Source organism: Suricata suricatta, chromosome 2 (assembly GCF_006229205.1).
Source record: "Suricata suricatta isolate VVHF042 chromosome 2, meerkat_22Aug2017_6uvM2_HiC, whole genome shotgun sequence".
Taxonomy (NCBI): domain Eukaryota; kingdom Metazoa; phylum Chordata; class Mammalia; order Carnivora; family Herpestidae; genus Suricata; species Suricata suricatta.
This window is the reverse complement of record NC_043701.1, coordinates 60,669,439-60,694,108: the sequence shown is the minus strand read 5'-3', so window position 1 is coordinate 60,694,108 and position 24,670 is coordinate 60,669,439. Positions and strand designations below refer to the sequence as shown.

At 38.1% G+C, this 24,670-nt stretch overlaps 1 protein-coding gene and 1 non-coding gene across 4 annotated transcripts in view; both read left to right on the top strand.

Moving 5' to 3' along the window:
* Positions 1-1,666: 1,666 nt before the first annotated feature.
* The window catches only part of BCAP29 (B cell receptor associated protein 29), a 48,323-nt gene continuing 25,319 nt past the window's right edge, over positions 1,667-24,670 (top strand). Inside the window, exons 1-6 of one of the 3 annotated variants that reach the window (XM_029927155.1) lie at positions 1,667-2,015; positions 2,763-2,871; positions 6,212-6,312; positions 12,002-12,152; positions 13,306-13,441; positions 18,574-18,682. In XM_029927155.1, the coding sequence (XP_029783015.1) occupies positions 2,780-2,871; positions 6,212-6,312; positions 12,002-12,152; positions 13,306-13,441; positions 18,574-18,682 (589 nt within the window). In that variant the 5' untranslated portion in view covers positions 1,667-2,015; positions 2,763-2,779. Of the gene's footprint in view, positions 2,016-2,233; positions 2,305-2,329; positions 2,639-2,762; positions 2,872-6,211; positions 6,313-12,001; positions 12,153-13,305; positions 13,442-18,573; positions 18,683-24,670 lie in introns of those variants that run through there. The other 2 variants (XM_029927136.1, XM_029927146.1) reach the window with 2 other exon arrangements.
* On the top strand, positions 22,187-22,320 carry LOC115286208. Its single transcript, XR_003905950.1, has one exon. It is a non-coding gene; the product is annotated as a small nucleolar RNA U109 (small nucleolar RNA).

The following is a 24,670-nucleotide window of genomic DNA, read 5'->3' as shown; positions in this document are numbered from 1 at the left end:
TAAATACACTTGCACTTAACATGATAAAATTAGTTTTAGTCCCCCATGTCCTATAAAAAGTTTGGTAACCAATCTGGAAATGATTATATATTTGAAATTTTTCTTAGAGAATTTAAATTTAAGTTTATTTGAGAGCATGTGTGTGCACATCAATGGGGGAGGACAGAGAGAGGGAGGGACTGAATCCCAAGCAAGCTCCCTGCTTTCAGCACAGAGCCCCATGTGGGACTCCATCTCACCAACCCTGACATGAAGACCTGAGATGAAATCAGGAGCCTACTCTTAACCAACTGAGCCAATCAGATGCCCCCAAAATTTAATTAACTTAAAAACCTAATTTTCATACGGTTTTTAGTGGTGTTTAGTTATTTATTAATGATGTTAATGTTTGTACTTCCCAGTGGCTGATAATTTAATTTTTGTGTAATAATTAAAATCTTGTTAATGTTTACTTTTGAGGGGGAAAGAGGCAAAGGGAGACACAGAATCCCAAGCAGGCTGCAGGCTCTCAGCTGTCAGCACAGAGTCCACACCTGGCTGGAACCCATTAACTGGGAGATCATGGCCTGAGCCCAAGTTGGAGGTTTAACCAACTGAGCCACCTAGGCACCCCTTGTTAATAATTTTAACTTTAAAGTTCCATTGTCTGGTAGTGTTATTAATAGAATTGTTATTGATAAATGTACTACTGTAAGAATTAAGTATCAGGTTAAAACAAAACAGTTCCATAATTAAGATATTGGTCTATACTACCAACATGAAAACTTGATAACTGTGTCTAATACTGCTAAATTCAGGAGTTTGAGAATATTAAATGGATCCTTTTTAAAATAAGCACTGTGTTGCCATTATTTTTTTAGGCACATCTTACGCTTTCCTTTTCCAGTTAACATATTTTTTAAGATAACTGGCTTTTCTATTTGATATTAGTATGTAAGCAAATAGGGAGCTATAGTCAAAATTAGTAATTTTTATGTTTGTAAATTAACTCTAGTGGTGTGAGCACAGAGTAAGGTGCGCAGGCTTTCAAAGGAACCAGTGTGGAAGAGCATGGAGTTCTAAACACGATTTTTTTTTAACCTTCCCTGTAGTTAATTTACTGTTCAGTCTTTTTTCTCTTTTCTATGTGATCAGGTGTATTTGTGATAAGAAAAAGTACGCACTTACGTATTTTTAGGGGCGCCTGGGTGGCCCAGTTGTTAGATTCCAAGGACTTTCATGTCTCCCCCACTCCCCACGCCAGGACTGGAAAGTGTCTGCAGGGTGGAGCCTGCTTGGGATTCTCTCTTTGACCCTCCCCTGCTAGTGCGTGTGGCACTCCCGCAAAATAAACAGATGAAAAATTAAAATAAGTATTTTTATATCCTATAATTATCTATTTACATCATTTGATAGTCCCAAAATAATTCTGTCCAGAAGGATAATACGGTCATTTGGATTCCTGACGTCAATATTGAAAAAGGTTACTAATTGAGTGTTATTCACGCAATTTGGAAATCTGGAAAACAGTAACTGAAGGAATGCGCACACACACACACACACACACACACACACACACACACACACACACACAGTTTTCTATTCCTATCAGTCCCAAGCATCTCCTTAGAGTGTATCTTTCCAGCCTATGTGTATCGTCTCTTTCCAGCCTAGGGACAAGAGCAGGAAACTATGTTTTGAAGCTGCATATCCTTCCACGTTCTCAGAAGAGCAAAATGCTGCACAGCCACCCAATCCTGGCCCTACCGTTTAACTACAGCTTAATTCCGGACAATAAAACCGTTTCTACCCCAAAAGAGACGGAACAGGAAAGGAGCGCCTTTCAAACACGTTCACAGAATTGCATCACCCCATCAAACCCTGCCTTCCCGGAGCCTTTCCTTCCAGGACCCCACTAAGCTTTTTCAGAAAACGTCGGATTAACCGCAACCCCTCCCACCCAAACCACACTTTATTAGAAATTTAAAGTCGGCTCTTAGGAAGTTGATTCGGGAACCGCAACACTCGCCCGAAAAGTGAGTCACCCTCCAACTCCACCATCAATTAAGAAACAATTAACGCTAATCGTCGTCCTCAAGCTGCCAGCCACTTGGGGGAGGGGGGTGCGGGCCCCGAGGTTCGGGGCTGGGGGGCTGGGATCCGGAGCCGCGAGAACCGGACGGGGGAGGGGGTGGGGCGCTCTCCCCTGCCCCGCTCCCCTCCCCTCCCCTCCCCCGCCCCCAGCTCCCGCCCAGCCGTGGCGTCTGACGTCCCGCGCGTCGGCGGCGCGGAGCGGCGCGCGGAACCAGGCGGGCCGCAGGAGGGGTAAGGCCAAACAGCTCCCGGGGGCCGCGGTCCCCGAGGCGGGGAGGAGCGCCTGGCCGCGCGGGGTCGCGCAACTCCCTTCCGCGTTTGGACTTCGGAAGCAGGCCCTGCGCGCGGCGCGTTGACGGAAAAGGAGGACCCCTAGGCGCGGGCGTTAGTGGAGGGTGGTGTTAGGCTGCTGTCGCCGCGAGGGTGGCGGGCCAGCAGGTGCTCCGTGCGGCGCAGGCCGCCTCGCCGGTTCCGCTCGGCTCGCGGGGGAAGTGGAAACGCGGGCCTCCGGGCCCACCCTTGACCCCTGCGCTGCCCCGCCCTTCCCGCCGGGGGTTAAGGCCAGGTGGGTCCGGATTAGAGGAGGGTCTGGCCAGCCTGCCCCCTGGACGAAAACATTGCGCCTCAAGGCCTTTAACCAAGTTTTTCTCTAAAAGGCTACAAAGTAAAATAAGTGTTTCTCTATTTAGGTGTGGAGAGAAAAAAAATGACACTCCAGTGGGTGGCAGTTGCAACCTTTCTTTATGCTGAAATAGGACTTATTTTAATCTTCTGCCTTCCTTTTATTCCTCCTCAGAGGTAGGAAACCTGCAAATTGTTACAATAAGTACAATAAACATATGATTAGCTGCTTTAGACTGTTAAGTGTGATATGAGAAAAGTTTTAAGATTAAAAAGTTTTGAGTGCTGGTTATATTAAAGGTGCTCTTTAAACACAAGTTTTAGGTAGTATCTAATAATATTAAAATACCACGTTATGTAAAACTTACTATGTGTACAAACGAATTAACTTTGTCTCCCCTCTCTTCTAAAAGGAAAAGGGCCTAGTCCTCTTGTTTCTCTTGATTACAGATATAATATACCAGTGGTTGTACTTTTAATATCTGTCATCAGACTTAACCTTGTTTATTGCCCTGACTTGGAACAGTGAACTAAAAAAAGGGAAATGGATAAATGATGTTTACTGCACCAAATGAGCGCAGAAATGTTTCATTGGGGCAGTGGAATAACAATGTAGAAACTTACGCCAGCAAATGATTCTTCCTTTTGGCCTTAGGTAACCCAAAAATAGTTTCATTAATGTTTTACTGCTTTTTTTTCCATACACAGAATTAATATATACTTAAAGTGTTGAATATGGAAAGTACCACAACCATACATTAGCATTAATTCCTTACTAAAGAATTTTGAAAGGTCTGTAAGTAGAGTAAAAGTATTTTACTTTTACTTTTAAATGGAATTTACTTTTAAATGGAAGCATTGGTTGACTGCCCTGGTAATCATCCTCCTATTGTTCATGAGGGGGGTAGGGGGGAGGTTAGTATAGTTGACACACGATGTAACTTTAGTTTCAAGTGTACAGCTTAGTGATTTAACTTCTCTATGGTTGTGCTGTGCTTGCCACAAGGATAGCTACCATATGAGTTCAGTTTTAGATCCAGAAAGTTGATAGTATGAATGGTGAAATACACTTGTAATAAAAATGTTGCAACACCTTGGTTCATGTTCCTGGCATAAAAGAAAATCTTTCATAAATGAGATCCTAGAGATAAGTTAGTGAGAACCCGTGACTGGAAGAGACGTAAGTTTTTACTTTGGCTCGGGTTCCAGGGAGTCTACAACTCTTAACTTGCTTCTTGCCTACCTACATTTCTATTCCTGTCCTTGCCTATCAGCTGTGCCATCACTTATTTTTTCCTTACTAAAGAAATAAAATTGAATCACACTGTAGGAAGGAGCATTAGAGATCATTTTAGCCAACCCGCTTATTCTATAGGGAAACACAGCCATCCCTAAACAATGGCTTTCAATCTAGTGCTGTTTCTACTCTACTGCTCATCCCACTGGTTTGTTTGAAATCTCTGTAACACCCTGTTAGCTTTTTGGTACTACTTGCACCAAGAGAGTCCTATATTCAAGAGAAAGAAAGATGTTTATAAATAAGGCTTAAGCATTAAAAAAAAATATATATATATATATATATAGTCCATTAGTCTTTTTTCCATGAAGATGATCCATAGATTATGAATCTTTTTTCTTCCTGCCAAATATAATTTTTTTCCTGTCCTATTCAAGTAACTCTGTGATAGACATGTATGTAAGTACACAGACTGTATAAATATATACTCATGTACAAATATACATAAGAAATATGCATACAGCCCATTTACAATATGTCCTTACTGTGTGTATCCACATCTTTTTTTTTAATCTTTTATGCATGAATCACCATAGTCGTCAAAGAGAAGGCTTTAATTTTATTTAATTTTGGCTATTATTTTCTCACTTAACCCACGTGGTTAAAAACACATGCTTAGAATTCAGGCTGCCTAAGTGTATAGTTCAGCTCTGCATGTTACTGTATGACCCTAAGCAAATTATTTACCATCTCCGGCAAGTTTCCCCATCGGTAAAATAGAGGTAATACTAGTATCCACCTCATATAGTGGTTGTGGTGATTGAATGAGCTAAAATATATAAAAGTGCTTAGAACCATAGCATTTTAAGGACTCAGTATATAATAGCTATTATCAGTTTTTCCTTGAAGTGAATATCACTAGAAACTGCTAGTTGTTCCCTGTAGGGGGTCTCCTTTGTGTTCCTTTCTATACTGGCCCTTAAAATGTGAGTTTACAGTGGGACTTAGATGAAGGTATTGCCACTTATGTTCTCTTTCTCAAAATATATAATTTTTGTAATGAAAAATTTGAAAAGTGACTCTGGAAGCATAGAAGCTAAAGGACCTCCTTCACCTAGGTCAGTCTTCAAGTTACTACTTAGGGTTCTTCTCGAAAGTTATTAGTTAATAATTTGCTATAATCTTGAAATAAAACTTTTTTTTAGGTTGTAAGTTTTTGAACTTTATTTAGGTCCTTTGGACTTCATTCATCTGTTGCTCATTTAAAATTCCCTTGTACAGGGGCATCTGGGGGCTCAGTCGGTTAAGCATCCAACTCTTGGTTTCAGTTCAGGTCATGATCTCATGGTTTCATGAGTTGGAGCCCCACGTCAGGCTCTGTTGCTGACAGTATGGAACCTGCTAGGGATTCTTTTTCTCTCCCTCTCTTTTTCTGCCCCTCCCCTGCTCAAGCTCTCTCCCTGTCTCTCAAAATAAATACACTTTAAAAAATAAATAAAATACCCTATACAAAGTTTGTTACCTTTCCAAATGTGTGGTGGATTGCTGTCATCTTTGTCAGTTTTAATCTGTGCTTTGTTACTGCTGTGTCTTTGCTTGTGCTGTTCGATCCATCTCGACTTTTTCCCCCATTTCGTTTCCTGTGTTCACATCTTGATCTGAGTGGTAATTATATGAGTATCTACATATGTAAAACTTCATTAATTTATTTAACATCTTTGCACTTTATGTATATAGTATCTCGATGACATTTTTCATTCCCTTGTGATAAAAATAGAGAATTCTCTTACGTGGAGTAGATGTTAGAAGTGTATTATGTAAAAATAAATGTGCAGAGTTGGACCCCTTACTCCTGAAATGCTGCTGAATATTAGACCAGTGGGTCTTTGTTATTTCTGAGTTATTATCCTGATTAGCGAAAAGATACAAAGTGGTAACTTCTGTCAGCAATATAGCCTTTTCCTGTAAGAATCTCTTAAGGTTTTAGTCATGCATCTTTACTTTAAAAACTAGCCGTGTTTGCTTTAGAAGGTTTAAGCCACCAGACAGAAGATAATGTCAGATTATCATTAAACTTGAGTTGTTCTTTATTTCATGAGACATGCTTATGTCCTATCAGAAAATTGATAATTCTGATTATCTGATAGGAGATGAAAAATTAAATTTCTATAATTCTTTTCACTCACTACACAGTTACCAAAATGTTAATTGAATATTTGCAAAGCATTTCAGAATCTTTTGATTTTTTTTTGTCCCTAATGTAATTGTATTGCTTTATAGATGGCAGAAGATTTTTTCATTTAATGTCTGGGGTAAAATTGCAACTTTCTGGAACAAGGCTTTCCTTACTATTATAGTCCTATTGATTGTTCTATTTCTAGGTAAGTACTGAATTCCTCTTTTGACTAAGCTTAACTTTAGGGGGGTTTTATGATTATTATTAATGAATTCACTGGGTTTTTAATTAACTAAGTTGATATTGCTCTTGATCTATAATGAGTTGTACAGAGGCCTTCCTGGGATAACTGCCATGCATGCCACTGTTTGATGAGGAAACATGTCCCATGTTCCCTCCCACCAACCTCTGAAATGAATTCCTTCTTATAGAACTAGGAACAGCTGGTGCGCGAAGGTATGAGTAGGTGATTGTATCAGAGTGTGAATGGGTTCATGCTTCATTTCGAAATCTCAGTATTTGTCCCATGGTATGCTGTTGTTATCAAGAAAATCTCCAGCCATGTGACAAATAATACTGAACAAGTAAAGGGCAGGGGCGCCTGGGTGGCTCAGTCAGCTAAGTGTCTGATTTCAGCTCAGGTCATGGTCTCACAGTTCCTGAGTTCAAGCCCCACATCTAGCTCTTAGCTCTCAGCACAGAGCCTGCTTCGGATCCTCTGTCTCTCTCTGCCCCTCTCTCTATCTCTCTTTCTCAAAAATATGCATTAAAATTTTTTTTATAAAAAAAACAAGTAAAAGACAGGAAAACAGGTCCCAACTCTACCAGCTAACTGAATGCCCTCGGCACTTCATCTCTCTGAGTTTCGTTTATCCATTTGTAGAACAGAGGGAAAAAAGGCCTCCTTCTGCCTCTGGTATTGTGATCTTTTAACTCTAAAGTAATCACAAGAATTTCTACTGAAAGCTGCCACACATCCATATAAGGAAGGGGAACAGCAGTCTAAGGTTTTTTTGGTTACAGATATCAGAAACCAACCAGACCTCACTTGAGCAAGAAATGGAAACTTATAATAGAATACAGGGGTTTTTTTAGAGCAGCTCAGAGAAGGAAGGAAGCCAAATTCCAGCGAGGAACTAGTCCTAGGAACTCAAGTGTCTCTTTCGTGTCTTCCATTATTCCATGGGTCTACTTCATTCTTCCTTATCTCCATGGACCCTGATACACCCTTCCCAAGGCAGAAAGTGGGCACCACAGAGCTGCCAAATGGCATCACTCCAGCCATACGCAAGGATTAATTAGCCATTTATGAATCTGAATTCCAGTTATTAGGAAAATAACGAATCAGCTAGCACCGGATTTCCAACTTTGTCTGGTAAGCAGTGGCTGAAGGTAGGAGTCACAAGGCACAGAACCATGACCACTGACTGGAGCCAACATCTGTGGGTAGGGTGGGTAATTAATTCTCAGAGAATAGGGACATCAAGGATGGTTCATGCAGGACCTTTGACCAGAGATGGTAAAGGCAGGTAGATAGGGACTTACCCTTTAAACCTCAGTGTTTCCATCTCAGAATAGGATAATCACACCTGCTTCACTGAGTTGTTTAAAGGTTTAAATGCATTAGCATATGTAAAGTGAATAGTCCAGTGTTCTTATTCACCAGAATAACAAAAATGTATATAATGCAAAACCAGTAGATTGCTCAAGTGTAATTTATTACTTTCAAATTTATTTCACTTTTCCTGTTGGCTATTTCTCTAATAAGGTAATCATTACCAGGTGTTCATGTTCCTAGAGCCTGTATGAACTGAATGTTCATATGTGTGTTCTAAGGGGTGGGAATAGACAGAAAAGAAGCAGGAAACCCCGAAATGTGCTTAGTGTCAGCAGAAATGTATTCCAGGTATTGAAATTTTCCACAAGTGACCCCAAAAATGCTATCTCCATGTGCTTTATAGAAAATTGACTCTATATTCCACCTTGCCCGTATTGTTGCCCCTACTTCATTTTTCACACACAGTCTCCTTTTCTACAGGTGATTTTATTCTACAGGTGGGGTTGTATGACCATTTATATTTATAAACTTCTTTAATATTATTGATTAATTTTCAGCATTTCTGCACAGTGGATCCAGGAATATTATTTTCATTTAAAAACCAAAGACGCATTGAGGCACATGGGTGACCCAGTTCGTTGAGCATCTGATTCTGGATTTTAGCTCAGGTCATGATCTCATGATTTGTGGGATCAAGCCCTGCATTAGGCTCCACACTGGCAGTGCAGAGCCTGCTTAGGATTCTCCCTATCTCCCTCTCTTTCTTCCCCTCTCTAGCTTGCTCTCTCTTTTTCAAAATAAATAAATAAACTTAAAAAAAAAAAAGCCAAAGGGGGCGCCTGGGTAACTTAGTTGGTTAAGCGTCCAACTTCAGCACAGGTCATGATCTTGGTTCATGAGTTCAAGCCCTGCATCGGGCTCTGTGCTGACAGCTTGGAGCCTGGATTCTGCTTTGGATTCTGTGTCTTCTTTTCCCTCTGTTCCTCCCCTGCTCACACTCTATCTCTCTTTCTCTCTCAGGAGGAAAAGAGAAAGAGGAATTGAGAGAGGATCTCAAGCAGGCTCCACAGTGTCAGCACAAATCCCATTGCAGGGCTCAAACCCACTAACCGTGAGATCATGACCTGAACCAAAACCAAAAGTTGGTCACTTAACCAACTGAGCTACCCAGGTGCCCCCTCGAAAAAGAATTTTTTTAATAAAATTTTTTTTAAAAAGTCAAGCTGAATAACAAGCATAATGATCCTTCATATTACTGTTTGGTTTCTCTGGCCTGCTCAGAATAACTCATAAATACTATTCTGTTTGGCGGGTTTTTTAGTTGTTTTGTAGTGGTTGTTGGTATGCGCCTCCTATATTGTGACAATCTGAGGAATGGTAAAGGGGAAATGGCCATTAAGACCAAGAAAAGGATTGTTTTAAGCTTATTAATTTTGAGAGACAGAGCACACACGGGGAAGGGGCAGAGAGAGAGGGAGAGAGAGAGAATCCCAAGGAGCACAGAGCCAGACATGGGGAAGCATCTCACAAACCATGAGACAAAATCAAGAGTTGGACATTTAACTAACTGAGCCCCCCAGGTGCCCTGTCCAAGAAAAATTTTTAAGGATAATTTAAGAGACTATTTTATATACCTCTATGCAAATAAATATGGAAACCTACATGAAATGAGTAATTTTGTAGAGAAATATAACTATCAGATGAATTCTAGTAAATAAAGAAAATTTAAGCAGACCAGTTTTCCCTAGAAAAATTATAGAGAGTTTTAAAAAAAGCTACCTCCTTCAGAAAAGAATAAAAACAGATATTTTTGCAAGAAATTCTATGACTTTCAAAAAAAGGATTTTATTAATGCTGACTAAACTGTTTCAGAATTTGAAGGGAAAAAACTTTATGAAGTTAGACAAAGGCAAACTGTAAAATTGAAAATAAATTTAAAAAACCATAAGATTGGTACCATACAACACAGAGAAAAGAATGTATATGGCAGCATTAGTCATAATAGTTAAAAAGTAGAAATAGTCCAGATGTTCATCAACTGATGAATGGATAAACCAAATGACATCTGTCTGTACAATGGAATTTTATTCAGCCATAAAAAATACCCGTACTGATACGGTGTACAACATAGACAAACCTTGAAAACATTATGCTAAGTGAAGGAAGCCAGACACAAAAGACTCCATAGTAAATTTTTCCTTATCTATAGAAAGTCCAGAATAGGCAAATCCATGGAGACAGAAAGTAGATTGGTAGTTGCTAGGAAGGGAGGAACGGATATGGAGCTTCTGAGGGGTTAATAAAAATATTCAGAAATTAGTGGTATTGGTTGCACAGCTTTATGAATATACTCAAAACCATTGAATTAGACACTTATTTAAAGGGGTAAATTTTAGGGTATGTGAGTTATAATTCAGTAAAGCTGCCATTTTAAAAAATAAAGGGTGTCTGGAGTACCGTTGGTTAGGTGTGCAACTCTTGATTTCAGCTCAGGTCACGATCTCACAGATGTGGGATTGAGCCCCATATCAGGCTGTGTGCGGGGTGTGAAGCTTGCTTAAGATTCTCTCTCCCCTTCTTCCTCTGCCCCATCCCTGCTTGCACACTCGTTTATGTTCTCTCAAAAAAAAAAAAAAATAGGGGCAACTGGTTGGCTCAGTCAGTTGAGTGTCCAACGTTGGGTCAGGTCATGATATCATGGCTTGTGAGTTCATGCCCCACATCAGGCTCTGTGCTGACAACTCAGAGCCTGGAGCCTCTTTCAGATTTTCTCTGTCTGTCTGTCTCTCTCTCTCTCTCTCTCTCTCCCTCCCTCCCTCTCCCCCTCCCCTTCTCTCTTCCCCCAATCCCTCTCCTGCTCGTGCTCTCTCTCTCAAAAATAAACATTAAAAAAATTTTTAATAAAATTTAAAAAATAAAATGATAGTTTTAAATGGCCTCAGTTTTCTAACTGGAATATCTTTCCTCAATAGCAGTCACTCTTTCCTAAGAATGTTGATGGTTATGTGAAAGAAATAGTCTAACTTGTTTGCCCCACTGGCCTTTGAGACACCTAAGGCAGATCCATTACCTAGGACCTACAAGAATCCAGTGACTTAAGAGTGCACTAAATATGGAATAGTGCACTAACAGCAGAGAGCCCAATAAATAAGCTAAACTCTGTTTTCCTCTGGAAAGAAATAGACCCCCTGTATCTGAGGCATAAGAGACCTGAATGCATCAAAAGTGCAGCTCTCTGAATGTTTCCAGAAGCAGGTGCCACACGCATGCTTGTTGGGGGAGCATATGCCCACATAGATCAAATCCCGTTTTAACTTACACAAGTGGAAATCTCAGTGTAGCCAAATATTTCTAAAATCTCAATAAAATCATATTAATATAACTAGTGCTAATGAGTTATGATATATATTTTTTAAGTTTATGTGTGTGTGAGAGAGAGTAAGAGAGAGCGCGCGCACGCAGGGGAGGGAACGAGAAAGAAGGGACAGAGGATCCCAAGTGGGCTCCATGCTAACAGCAGAGAGCCCAATGCATGGCTTGAACTCATGACCTATGAGATTGTGCCTTGAGCCAAAGTCAGACTCCTAACTGACTGAGACACCCAGGTGCCTTGATGAGTAATAATATTTTAATAATATTACTTTAATAATTTAAATAACTTAATGTTACTTTAATAGTTACTGTAATGATCTGATATTAAAGGAATAATATAATAAAATGCTAGTACAGAAAGGAAAATAGATTGGTCTCTTGGCATTGACTGGAATGAGAGATGACCTGTATACTATTGCCAATAGGTTGGATTTTATTCAGCCTATTAGGGATAGAAAGAGTGAAGGATAACAGTGTGCAGTGTGGCTGGAGATGAGAGACAATACAGTGATAATAAATCCTATATAAATAGTAAAAAAAAGAAAAAACTGTTACAAAGTTTCCCACTAGCTTCCATTTACAGAGCATCTCTTTTGAGCATGTGCCATCCCAGGAGTTGTAGAGGAAAAAGACAAAAAGAGAGCCTACACAAAAGTCCATTATTTAAAAGTTCAGTTATTCTCAAACTTGTCTCCTTTTTTTTCCCAATTTTATTTTAGAGAGAAAGAGAGAGAAGGGAGGAAGGGCAGAGAGAGGGAGAGAGAGAATCTTAAGCAGGCTCCACACTCAGCCTGGAGCCCAACACGGGGCTGGATCCTGATCCTGAGATGATGACCTGAGCCGAAATCAAGAGTCAGACGCTTAGCTGGCTGAGCCACCCAGGCACCCCCAAACTGCTTTCCATTGTAATAATTATTTTGTATTATTAAAAGACAATAGATTGGTTTCTTCTTTTTCTCTATAGATGCTGTGAGAGAAGTAAGGAAATACTCCTCTGTACCTGCCATTGAAAAAGGCTTAGCCAGCAAACCTGGTGCCTATGAACATGCGCAGATGAAACTTTTTAGGTCTCAAAGAAATCTTTACATTTCTGGATTTTCATTATTTTTTTGGCTGTAAGTTTTTTAAAAGCATAATTTTAGAACGTGATGTATGTTTCTCTTCCTCGTTTTTCCTAAAGACTTGTTTTTTCTATACCGTTTAGTATAATGACATTTTCATAAAAGAATGCAGATGATATACACTCAACATGACAAACAGTCATTGTGGCCTGTAGGTTTGATAGGGGCAGAAGGCCCTGCGTGACCTGGCCCAGTGTCTCCCACCTCTTCCACCCACCCTGCCCTTCTCTCGTCTCTCATTCGTTCTTACAGCAGATATTTATTGAGTGCTTTTGTGTACCGAACTTCTTCCTACTTCAGGTCTTCGCACCGGCTTTTCCTTCTGCCAGAACTCTCCCCTCCTCCTGGCTAATTTCTACATCCTTCAGCCCCTTTCCCAGAGAAGCCGACTGTGGCCATCATTGCCCCCAAAGCAGGTAGTTCCTGCTGGGTGCTCTTTTGAGTATCATTCAGGATTGCAATTAAATACTGTTGTAGCTCCTGCTTCACCAACTAGAACCTAAAGTCCTTGAAAGACTTTGTCTCATTTGCTGTGTCCCCAGTGCCTAGCATAGTGTTTAACACTTAGCAGTTCCTAACACCTAGCAGAGGAAATACCTGTTGAATGTTGAAGATATTAATTTCTCTTTCTAACAATAGAAGTTACCCATAAACAGATATGAATGACCAGTTTTCAGGCTTGGCCAGCCTCACACAATGTTCTTTAAATAGCAGATTTTGAGGTGGTAGGGGGGAAAAATAACCAAAAGAAAAAAAAATGACTTTTCCTTCTGGCCCTGCTACACTGTCTAAAATTCTATTTCTACTCCCCCTGGCTAAAGGCCTCTAAAAAGAGGATAATTAAATTAACAAGTACTGCTGAATGCATCGTCCAAGTGCTAGCCTTGTAACAATGACTACAAAGGAATGAGACAAAGGCTTGTTCTGACAAAAAAGACTTGGATTAAGAAAGAAAGAAGGAAACGAAAGGAAATGAAAAGGAAAGGGAAAGATAGAAAGATATGTCTTCCTTAAACATAGTCTCCCTCCGCCATACCCATACCTAAAGGGGAATCATTTGACAGTGACTTTTTATCTTAAATCACAATTCCTAATGACTAGTTATACATCAATGTGATTTTGTTTTCGTTGTTTATTTTTTGTTTAGTGTGTTGAGACGTTTGGTTACCCTTATTACTCAGCTGGCTGTAGAACTGTCCAACAAAGAAGTACTTGAAACTCAAGCCAAAAATACTAATGAGGCTGCCAAAAAATTCATGGAAGAGAATGAAAGACTGAAACAGGTATTTAAGTTTGCTTTTTCTTTTCATTTTTTTATGTTTATTTATTATTGAGACAGAGAGAAACAGAGAATGAGTTGGGGAGGGGCACAGAAGGAGAGAGACACAGAATCGGAAGCAGGCTCCAGGCTCTGAGCTGTCAGCACAGAGCCTGACGCGGGGCTCAAACCCACAAACCGGGAGATCATGACCTGAGGTGAAGCTGGATGCTTAACCGACTGAGCCACCCAGGTGCCCCTAAGTTTGCTTTTTTTAAATGTGTATAAATGTTGGTTTTCCAAAGTTATGTTATTTTTCAGTATCAAAAAGAGCATTTTTATAATTTGTAAACAATGGCCATAAATAGCAACACTGTTCTAGAAAATGATTGTTTCAAAGGTGTCTTATTATCCTTTAGATTTATTTGTTCACAGTTTCCCTCTATAGTAAATTAATGCAATTGAACCTGTTTCTAATGATTGAAAAAAAAAAAAGACAGTATTCTGGGAATATGGATTTTAATTCCTTCATCCTTATTAATTTTACTTTATAACCTAAAGCAAATCTTTGTCTCTTTGTTGCCATTTCCTTTCCAGTTACATTATTTTTAAGCCATTTTTAAAATTTGTTTTAAATGTTCATTATGTAGGAAGCAGAGGAAAGTAGTTAATGCTAGCTTGATGACTGCATATAATATCTAAAATCGTTAATTTGGCCATGCTGCTGGTACTACTTCTTTGAGAACCCTATGCTAATTCCCCTGCCATTCAGAGAGAGTGTATACTAGGTACTGGTATTTTCCTTGTTAAATAAAAAGAACAAATGAAAAATGATAGCTACAAGATTGTTTGAGGTATTTTTTAAGTGTAACATTTAGGAATCAGATCTCATAGTTTGAATGTTTGCAGTTCATCTGAAGCTGCCTATGTTTTGCTAATTCTACTACTTAGAAAAAAGTGTCAGTAGAACCATTCAAAAGTGAAACAAATTTTCTTGAAAAAAAAGTATTCCTAAAATAATATAATGATTTTTCTGTTGTAAATTAGTGAAATGCGAATAGTCAATTATGTATCATACCAAGATATATTTATGTAAAAAGTATTGAGTTTAACAGTAGAGAATTAAAATACTTATCCTAGTCTTCAGGGCGAGCCTCCTGTAGAAAGAACTATAAGAATGACTATCTATTCTAAATGTACGAGCCTGTACATAACACAATACGAGGCTTTCCAGAACCTATTAGATAAGACACAACTCACTGCAAAAACAATTGTGTTTAATGCTACAGTATAATGATCAACTATTTAGAACCCATGTTTTATTTCTAGTGATGTCTGCCTTACTTTCCACTACAGAAAACAGGTAACAAAAGACGTTTTTACGTATAAAATAGCACTGAAGAAGGTTTCTTTGGGGGGATTGTAAACAGCACCTTTGAAGGAAACTTTTAGAGAAAAAGCACCAGTTTTATGTTGTTGTTTTTTTTACTTTGTTCTGTTTTGAAAAGGCATTCATCCAGAGATGTCTTGTAAATTTCCCTTTGTAGTAAATATTGTTCTGGGAAATCAACCTCTTGGTAGTTCTGTATTCAAAAGCAAGCAATAAGTCATCTTTGCTTTTTTGGAATGTTTCAGTAGCAAAATCAACCTCGTTTTTTATCTCAGTATTACTTGCTTCATTTTGTATCCTTTGATCTCACCTCACAGTGGTAAAAATAAAAACAAAACCCTCAAAGCTTTGATGAATACATAAGGCCTAAACTCAAAAGCACACAGCCTTGTATTTGCAAACTTATTGTGTACCTATCTTGATTTAAAATTGTGCCCTTCATGTTAGAGTAATGAGTTCTAACTACTAACAGAAAGAACTCTGCTTTTTCCCTCTCAGTCTTGAGTTGTTTTCCTTTTACTCTTCAGCTCTAAGGAAATGGAAAGCATTGTTGTGTGGTTTGGGTACTAGTATGTTTTTCATATACAGCATACTTAATATCCTTAAATTAGTCTTGTCCTTCAAAAACAGTACCTTTATTAAGCCATTTTTAGAATTTTTCTTTTGGAATCATTTTTGCCATAAGTTACCTTTACAAGGAGATCTACTTCATGATGACAGATCTTTGATTCTTCTATAATTTCTCCTTTTTGTTGTTGTTGTTTTTTATTTTTTGTTTGTTTTCCTCTCCTTTGATTCCATGCTGTCTTGGTTTCCTGCCTCCTGTGTATCCTGACCCAGTCAATGGCCCCAGATCACGTGAGATGCACAGATTTGCTGAGCTAAAGCTAGTACACAGTAGGAAGAAAATTTGTGAGCCGCACATTAGTACTGTCAGTGCCCAGAGTAACTAATTGACCAAGAAAAGCCAGAGGTCAACATATCAAAGATGTCTTCTATTTTAAGATACTTCATTTAGATTTTGAGAGCTTGTTTGGAGGTTCCAGCAGGGGAGCGCAGCTACTCGTATACCCTTGACCAAAGAACGGTCCTCCTCTATCGGGGATGGTCATCCTCTTCGACCAAGCGCGCAGCTTCGGGAGGGACGCACATAGAGCGGTGAGGGAGGAAGGGGACACCCGCCTAGCCAGCCAGATCAGCCAAATCAACCCTGGCAATCAATGGGGTGACAGATGTCGCAGCCAGATCGCCCTCACATCCCATTTAGATTTTGAAATACTAACTCAGACAAGATAAAGCTTCTGAAACAACTCTTTAATCCCTGTCAGAGACACCTTGTAGAATGGAAGACACTTTACCCTGAGATCCAAGAGACTTCGGTGCTAGTCCTAACTCTACCAATAGTTAGCATTGTGATCTGGGACAAGTCACTTCCTATGTTCTGAGCTTCAGGGTTATAAATAGTAACTAGCACTATGCTGGGTACTGCTTCAAATACTTCACAGGAAGTTATCAATTCTTAATTCTTACAACAACCCCATGAGGTTGGTACTGTTATTGTCTGCATTTTATACATGAAGTGGAAGCATAGAAAGGTCAAGTGCCTGCACAAAACCATTCAGCTAATAAAGCGAGATTTGAATCCAAGCAGGCTGGCTCTAGAATCCATACACTTAACCACATTGATTTGTGCCCTGTGTGTGCTCTCTTATAAAATGAATTGCAGATGGTGCCTGAGACCCCTTTCTGTTCTGATAGTTAATGAAGTGAAATAATTATGAAAGACCAATTAACTTTTAATTTAACTGCTTTAAAGTAACAACAGCCATGGAGCTTTATTTCTTACTAGGTTTTCTTTCCAGCCACTTACCAAGGTGGTATAAGGTGGATGGGACACACACAGTATCGTAGCCAGTAGCTAGCTATTGAATTTCAGTTCTAGGGCTCTTGGTCTTTCTCCAGCATCAAGTCACACATAATAAATTGGACAAGTTTGCAGGTGCAATAATGAAAGCTTATTTACAAGACCAGCACAAATCCACCTTTTCCAAGTCAATGGCATAATAATTCAAGCAGTCAGTATAAACATTGCTGCAATTCAGTAGTTCTCTTCCAATTTGAGTAATCACTGAAGACTGTGTGAACTGAATTCAGCGAAGTAACAGCTAGGATTATTTTGAACTTGAAGTGGCAACAAATTTATAGAGATTAGAAAAAATTCTTGTTTCTGCTCTTTAATTAAAAAAATTTAATTTTGGAGATAGGGAGATTCCTTCAGTGTAAACATATACTTCAGTTTTTTGTCTCCTAAAAATATTAGAGCTTTTATTCCTTATTCTGAGCTGCCTAATCTATTGTAACACACCAGTACTGTATTTGATCTGGTGCTACCGTGTTTAGGTTCTTGTCTCATCCTCTCTGATAGGTTGAAGTTAGGTGAGAGCAGAGACCATATTTCTCTTATATTTTTATCCCTTATATCATCTAATTGTAAAAATTGTAATATATTTGCATGTGGCCCATGCTCAGTAGAACTTCTTGAGTTTGTTGGATATACCAGCTTATATGAGAAAAGGAATCACCCTGCAGTAGAAATTCTTTTCTGTCACTTTGTCTAAAATTGTCCTAAGCTGGGGTGCCTGGGTGACGCAGTCAGTTAAGCATCCAAGTCTCAATATCAACTCTGGTCATGATCTTACGGTTCGTGGGTTTGAGCCCCACATCAGACTCTGTGCTGACCGCTTGGAGCCTGGAGTCTGCTTCAGATTCTGTGTCTCCCTCTCTCTCTGCCCCTCCCCTGCTCACTCACTCGCTCTCTCTTTCTCTCTCTCTCTCTCTCTTTCTCAAAAATAAATAAATAAATAAGTAAACATTTTTTTAAAAAATTGTCCTCAGCTGCTTTTTTAACCTGACTGTGGAAGCGATCTATATCAGGTTGCTGCCACTTTGACTAATCCATGCCAATGTGTATGTATTTTATTTTTCAAACATTAACCTAATTTACCTTTTGTGGTAACTTAATTTTTTTTTAATTTCTTAAAGATAAGTCAGCTTTTTATTTCTATTAAAAATGATTGTTTCCTTCTAGGTATACAGAATTCTGAAATATTTTACTATTCAGATCTTAATTTTTCTTGCCTAAAAAAGATGATAGCCTACAAACATGTAATAAACACTTTAAAAAGCCAGCATATATTTCAAAATAGAAAAGGCACTGTAATAGATTAATAAAAGTAACTTGGGGATGATTCAATAACTATTCAAAATTCGGTAGAATTTTCCAAGCTTGTCATTTTACACTTACCCATCGTGACATTATACTCTTTTTTTTTTTAAAGATTGGTCTACATAAAAACAGCCTGAGTAGACAGATATGTAATTGGAACATTATGGTTTACCAATTAATATCCTCAGAACTGTTTTTTTGCCCTTAGATTTACATCACACACATACTGGAGTGAAAGGCATTCACATTATTTACCTAAATATTTTTTGAAAACATAATTTAATTATAGCTCAACCAGAAATCCTTATTTCATTTCAGAGATTTCAACCTTAGTAAAAAGAAATCTTTTTGGTTTTTTTTTTTTTTTTGCCAAGTATCAAGTTTCTATCACCAAAAGTATATCACAGAAAATTATACTTAAAGGACGAAGACTAAAATAAAGACCAATAATTTTAAATATGTCATTCAGCCTATTTCCTAAAATAATATCTCATCGTTGCTATCTAAGCTTACTTCTTTCTATAACTCTCTTTTCTGATAGCTCTTGAAAAAGTCTGTTAATAAAGAGGAATACAGTTTGGAGGCAGATAATAAAAAACTAGTAGAAGACCAGGAAAAACTGAAAACGGAATTAAAGAAGACTTCAGAAGGTAACCTTGTGCACATGTGCAAAAGTGGAAAGAATAGCATGATATGCTGTTACGCTTCACTGTTTTTTGTAAAACAAAACTAACGGGTCAGTGTTCTTCTGGAGGAAAGACCAAGAGTGACCTATTTATAAATTCCCACTCAAATATGCAGATAAAACATAGTTTCGGCCAAGAGAAACATACTCTGTTATACAGAAAAACATGTAGGTGTTTCGGGTCTGTATTGTAAATACAGATGTTCCTGCCTTAAAAAGACCTATGTTCTGGAAAAGTTGCTTGTCAACACATTTTTGGATAATGAGTCACATTTTTCCATTATAGTATGTTGCGTCTTTGAAAGAAGCATTAGCAGGAGGACAGTTTTGGTGACAGGAAAATATATTGCTTGTCTCATACCCTAATATTTCCTACCTGCAAGTTATAAGGAAAGCATTCCCTGAAGAGATGGACACTGTAGACAGGGATGCCAGCTGCTGATTTGAATGGCTTATTCCAAAATGCATCGCAGCCAGGATGTGGGAAGGTAGCTGTTTCTTCTGTTCTTTGGTTTCTGAAAACTAATTCTGTCAACATTTTCTTCTTCTTTGTCAAAGAAAAAATTGTTATTTCTTGTCGCCACATAACACAGAGAAGTAGGTACCCCAAGTCCAGAGTCATCCCAGGAAACTCTGAATAAAAACTGGTGGCTTGACCCCTGGGCAACATCCTTGCATGTAACAGATATTCGCTGAGGTTGTCCAAACAATGGGGGACCTCTCAGCCAGCCAGAGTTAAAGTAATGATCAGTGCATAGACCTCCTCTGATTTCAAATCTCTTCCACTGCTTTATGTGGAAGGTAAATTAGAGAATGTTCAGTGAGTGAAGGACCTGCTTTATACCATTTGTAAGTTTATATTTTTTTAAATAGCTCTCGGCTTAGTAAAAGATCTTTATAATATAACTTGCTTTTATTGATTATATATTTATAATATTTGGATAGAGTTTACTTTATTAAGGTGTATTTGAATTTGATATAGAAAACCCAAAGATAAAAACTTATTCTACAAAAACGAAACAAAAATCCATAGGATATTTCATATGACATAAAATTCTTTAATCACTTTCCTACTTCTTACTCAAAGTGAAAAAAAAAAAGATTTCTTTAGAGGCAGTAAGTTAAAAATCAGTTACTCTTCTAGACAAGGGTAATGTATTATGTGGTTGGATAGTATAGCCCCAAATTCCCGTTGGTGGTGTTGCCTCTTCTGTCATATTAGAAGATATGGAACATGATCAAGAAGCTTTAATATTTATATGAAAATAAATGCAGTCATCACCCACACTCTATATTAGATATTTAAGAAGAGAAACAGTGTTCTCTCTTTTTTTTTTTTAACAAGGAAAGATATTACTCCTAATCCTTCTGAAGAACACAAGAAACTATTTCCAAAATACCTTTAATTAGAGTAAAAAAAAAGCTTTGTTTCAAAATCTTGCTTTTTTTCGTACCTATCCTGCCATAATGTAAGAAGGGTGGTACAAAAGTTAAAGACAAACAATAGGTTATTTGCCATGCTACACTTCTCTTTGGTGAGTTTAGTTTCTTTTTCCTTTGGCTTTGAAAATCCCAATTCTGAGATATTTTGAACTTTGACTGCATAAGTCTTAGTTATAATTCTAAACCTAGTATTATTTTAGAGTAATGTGAAGAAACTCAGTATTTCTTCAACAGACAATTCAGATGTTTGGAGTAGTTGAACTCTTTGATAATATAGGCGTACTGTTTATAATCTGATAGCAAGAGATACCAGCTTCTGTGTTTAAAGTGTAGACTGCAAGCCTACTTTCAAAGTCAATTGGAGTCGAGGTCAAAGCAGATTTTACCTGTTTGAGCATGTCCTGTTAGGTTTCTGCAAGCTGTGTAATATTTTATGAACACATTTTGTGTACCCAAAATTATTGTTTTATACAACAGTATTAATGACCTTGAGAAGATCAGAGTTCCATTTCTTTTTTTTTAATTTTTTAAAATAGTTTATTATCAAATTGGTTTCCATACTCTTCCCCACAAGTGCCCTCCTCCATCACCACCACCTCTTTTCCCCCCTCCCCCTTCCCCTTCAACCCTCAGTTCATTTTCAGCATTCAGTAATCTCTCAAGTTTTGCGTCCCTCTCTCTCCCCAGCTCTTTCCCTCTTCCCCTCCCCCTGGTCCTCCATTAGGTTTCTCCTGTATTCCTGTTAGACCTATGAGTTCCATTTCTAAAACAGATATATCTTTGGCTATGTTCTCTTGACATATTCCAGTCAAATTCATAAATTAATAGTGCAAGATTCAGATGAATTCAGTAGCACAATGCTTCGTACCTAGTATCATTTAGAAATAGCCATTGCTTTCTCAGCATTGAGGGTATTAAGGCTGACAGTGCTTAAGAAATGTTTCAGAGAGTTCTTTTATATTTGAAAATTGACTAGAAAAGCAATGTGGTTTGTCTTTTAATGGTGGCAAATAGAGTATTTTTAGTATGAATTTTCTTACCCTTAGTGTTTGTTTAATCTAAATGAAGTGTCTTCTTCAAAGCATACTAGTGGAGGGGCGCCTGGGTGGCTTAGTCCGTTAAGCACCTGGCTTTAGCTCAGGTCATGATCTCACGGTTCGTGCTGACAGCTAGCTCAGAGCCATATTCTGATCTCCCTCTCTTTCTGACCCTACCCTGCTCCACTGTCTCTCTCTGTCTCTCAAAAATAAATAAAAATCATAAAAATTTTTTTTCAAAGTATACTAGTGGAGATAAAGCATAAATATTAGTGTTTATTTAAATTGGTTAGCCTCAGGTTGGAAAAGTGGTGTTCCGAAAGCAGGTGTTAAGGATACTGCTAGTAGTGCCAAACATTCCCATCAGCTTTTAATCACCAGCTCAGATTTGAGCCAGAGTTAGTGAATTGTCTGTGCTTCAGTGCAGTAACGTGACCCCAGTCATCCAGAAGAGAGCATTCGTGTCCCAAAGCACCTCATTTATACTCAGGACTAACTTAGGTATAAGGACCTGATCTGTCATTTTAATGGTCTGTTTAACAATAACTCTGATATCCCAGTATGGGGAGTAATTGGGAAAGGGCACTGCCATGAAAAATGAGAACTGAAGCTTTGAAGAATTTACAAAGCTCTCATAATAAAAATAGATCTTGTATGTAGTAGGAAACTTTATGATGTCTGCAGAGATTGCCTTCAAAAGAGTCTTCCAGGATAGCCACTGGTTTTTATTCTTACAAATAAATACCTTCTTGGTATTTTATTATAAATAAATACCTTGTTGATATGTATTCTTATAACTAAAGGAAGCATACCATTTAATCACTGCACACATTCAGGCAGTGGTAAAAGATATGATTTTAAAAGCAGTTGAGTTTTAGGGCATCTGGCTGGCTCAGTCAGTAGAACATGTGACTCTTGACAACAAAGTGATTAGTTCAAGCCCCATGTTGGGCATAGAGATTTTTTTTTTAAGTGATTTTACACAAGAGTTTCTTGTGGAAACGTATCCTCCTTATTCCTTTATTAGCAGGACTGTATTCATAACGTGCTACATTTTAAAAGGAGTTCTCAAAGCTGCTGATCTTACAGTAGTGGTTGAGTGTAGCCGATGTCTCCTACATAAAGGAACTCAAAGAAGAAAAGACAAAAAAGTGACTAAAGCCAATTTCTTGACCCTGCCTTTACCCTCCCCACCTCCTTCCTTCTCTTCCTCCTTTCCTTCCTTTCTCTTCCATTCCATCAGCAATTTTTTAAAGAACTTTTCAAATTATTTATTGCAAGGTCTTTTAACTTAAGACGTAAGCTTTTTATACAGATTTAAAACTGAGGGCTTTCTACTTCCTTACAAATGAATTACTTGAGGCATCTATCTATCTAAAAATAGTCAAAGTCCAACATAAGCATGTTTTACAGTTGAAAATTTTTGTGGCTATGAACTGTCTTTAATTTGCAGCTATATCAAAGGCACCATCTTATTTTAAAGTTAACACTTTATTGTATTGTTATATTGTTAGTTTTGGTCATTTTTTTCTTTGTTTTCTTACCTTTTAATTAGTTTTTATTATTTGAATGAGAAATTCACATTTTTTTCTTCTCGATTACACATCCGGAAGTTTCTGCCTCTTTGCCATCTCCTTCCCTTCTCTTAATAACTGAAGAAAAGTCCATATTAAATAATGGTACAGCGGGGCGCCTGGGTGGCTCAGTCGGTTAAGCCTCCGACTTTGGCTCAGGTCAGATCTCACGTTCGTGGGTTCGAGCCCCGCATCAGGCTCTGTGCTGACAGCTAGCTCAGAGCCTGGAGCCTGCTTCCGGTTCTGTGTCTCCTCTTCTCTCTGCCCTTCCCCCTCTCATGCTCTGTCTTTCTCTGTATAAAAAATAAATAAAAAGTTAAAAAAAATTATTAAATAATGGTACAGCTTATATGATGGATGTGACAATAGGCAATGTATAATTAATAAGACAATAAGTAAGCAAAAAAAAAAAAAGTGCACCAAACTACTAATAGCAGTTATCTTTGGCATATACAGAGAGGTTTTTTTTCTTCCGGTGTTGAAATTATTTTTTGTAATGAGTTTCTTTTACTTACACAGTGAAAAAAGCTCTTTTCCAAATATCCAGGTAGTCAAAGGCATAAATTATATGGCTGATTGACTCTACTCTACTTTGGGAGTAGATACTACATATTAGAAGTTATGTAACCTTTAGTAAGTGACCTAAGTCACAGTACAAAACCTGAAAACATACTAGGTCTTTCTGATCAAGTCACTGACCCTTTGTAGGCTACAGTTTTCTCTTCTTTAAAATAAAGGAATAAGCTCCTTAACCTTTAATGCCTGTGTTATCTCCAAATAATGTAATTATGCAAAAGTGACCATCAAGAACTGTTTTCATTGTGGCTTTTTGACCCTTCAAATTGTATTTATTTTTCACAAGAGAAAGCTTTTCACCGTAAGTTACCTTTCTTCCAAACTGAAGTTCAGCAGGTGGTTAATTAAGCCATATTCCTCACAGGAGAAAAATGCTTCATGTAGGCTTAGAATCATTAGGACAGGGCCTGGCATGTTTTCTACACCCATTAGCTCCTAGCCCAAGTGTGTTCTATGGAAAGGAGCCACAAATCTTAACCCTCTTGGGTGGGACATAGCCATTTCTCACTAGGTTTTAGTGTGGCTATTTGCTTAAAACATCTCCTAGAACACTGATACGGAATAATAAAACTGCAGGAAAGGAGAAATGACTTAAGTAAAGAATGCATTATGTTCTTTTCATTATAAATATTAAGGAAATAAAAGATGAGAGTAGATCTTTAGAGCTTTTCTCTCCAAGAATCTTTCCTTAAGGAATTATAACACAACGTAGTCATTATAAGGCTTAAATAGAGTGCTGATCTTTTTTCCTTTTTTATATTATCAGAATTTCCAGATACATAAATCCTAAAAGTCAAAAGTACTGCAACGCTTACAATGAAAAATGTAGTTCCCTGAGGCCCATCTCCAGAAATAGCTACATTCAACTCATTTAGCGGTTTCTTCTGATATTGACCTCCAGGTTTCTAAATGCAATGTTTAGGTGTATGGGGTTTTTTTGATCTTTCAGTGTATGGGATTTTATCTTTGACTGTCTTATGTGGAAGACAAGAACTCAGCCCTCACGTCTTGCCCAGCTCCTTAGACACACTTCCATCCCCCCATTCTCCCATATAAGCATATCAGAATTTTTATTACATTATTATGATTACATATCTACTATTCATCATCATCATGAGGACCCCTTTGCCTTTTTCCTGTTGATACCCTCTCTCTGGATTCCATATCTTCCACTTTTTATGTGCTCTCTCCTTTTGGTAGAATGTATCCTCTAGTGGAGTACATCAAAGGTAAACAATTTAAAGCCATGAAGGTCTGAAAATCATTATTTTCTGAAAATAACTATCATTATTTTAGCCTCACCCTTGGTTGAAAAATGTTGAC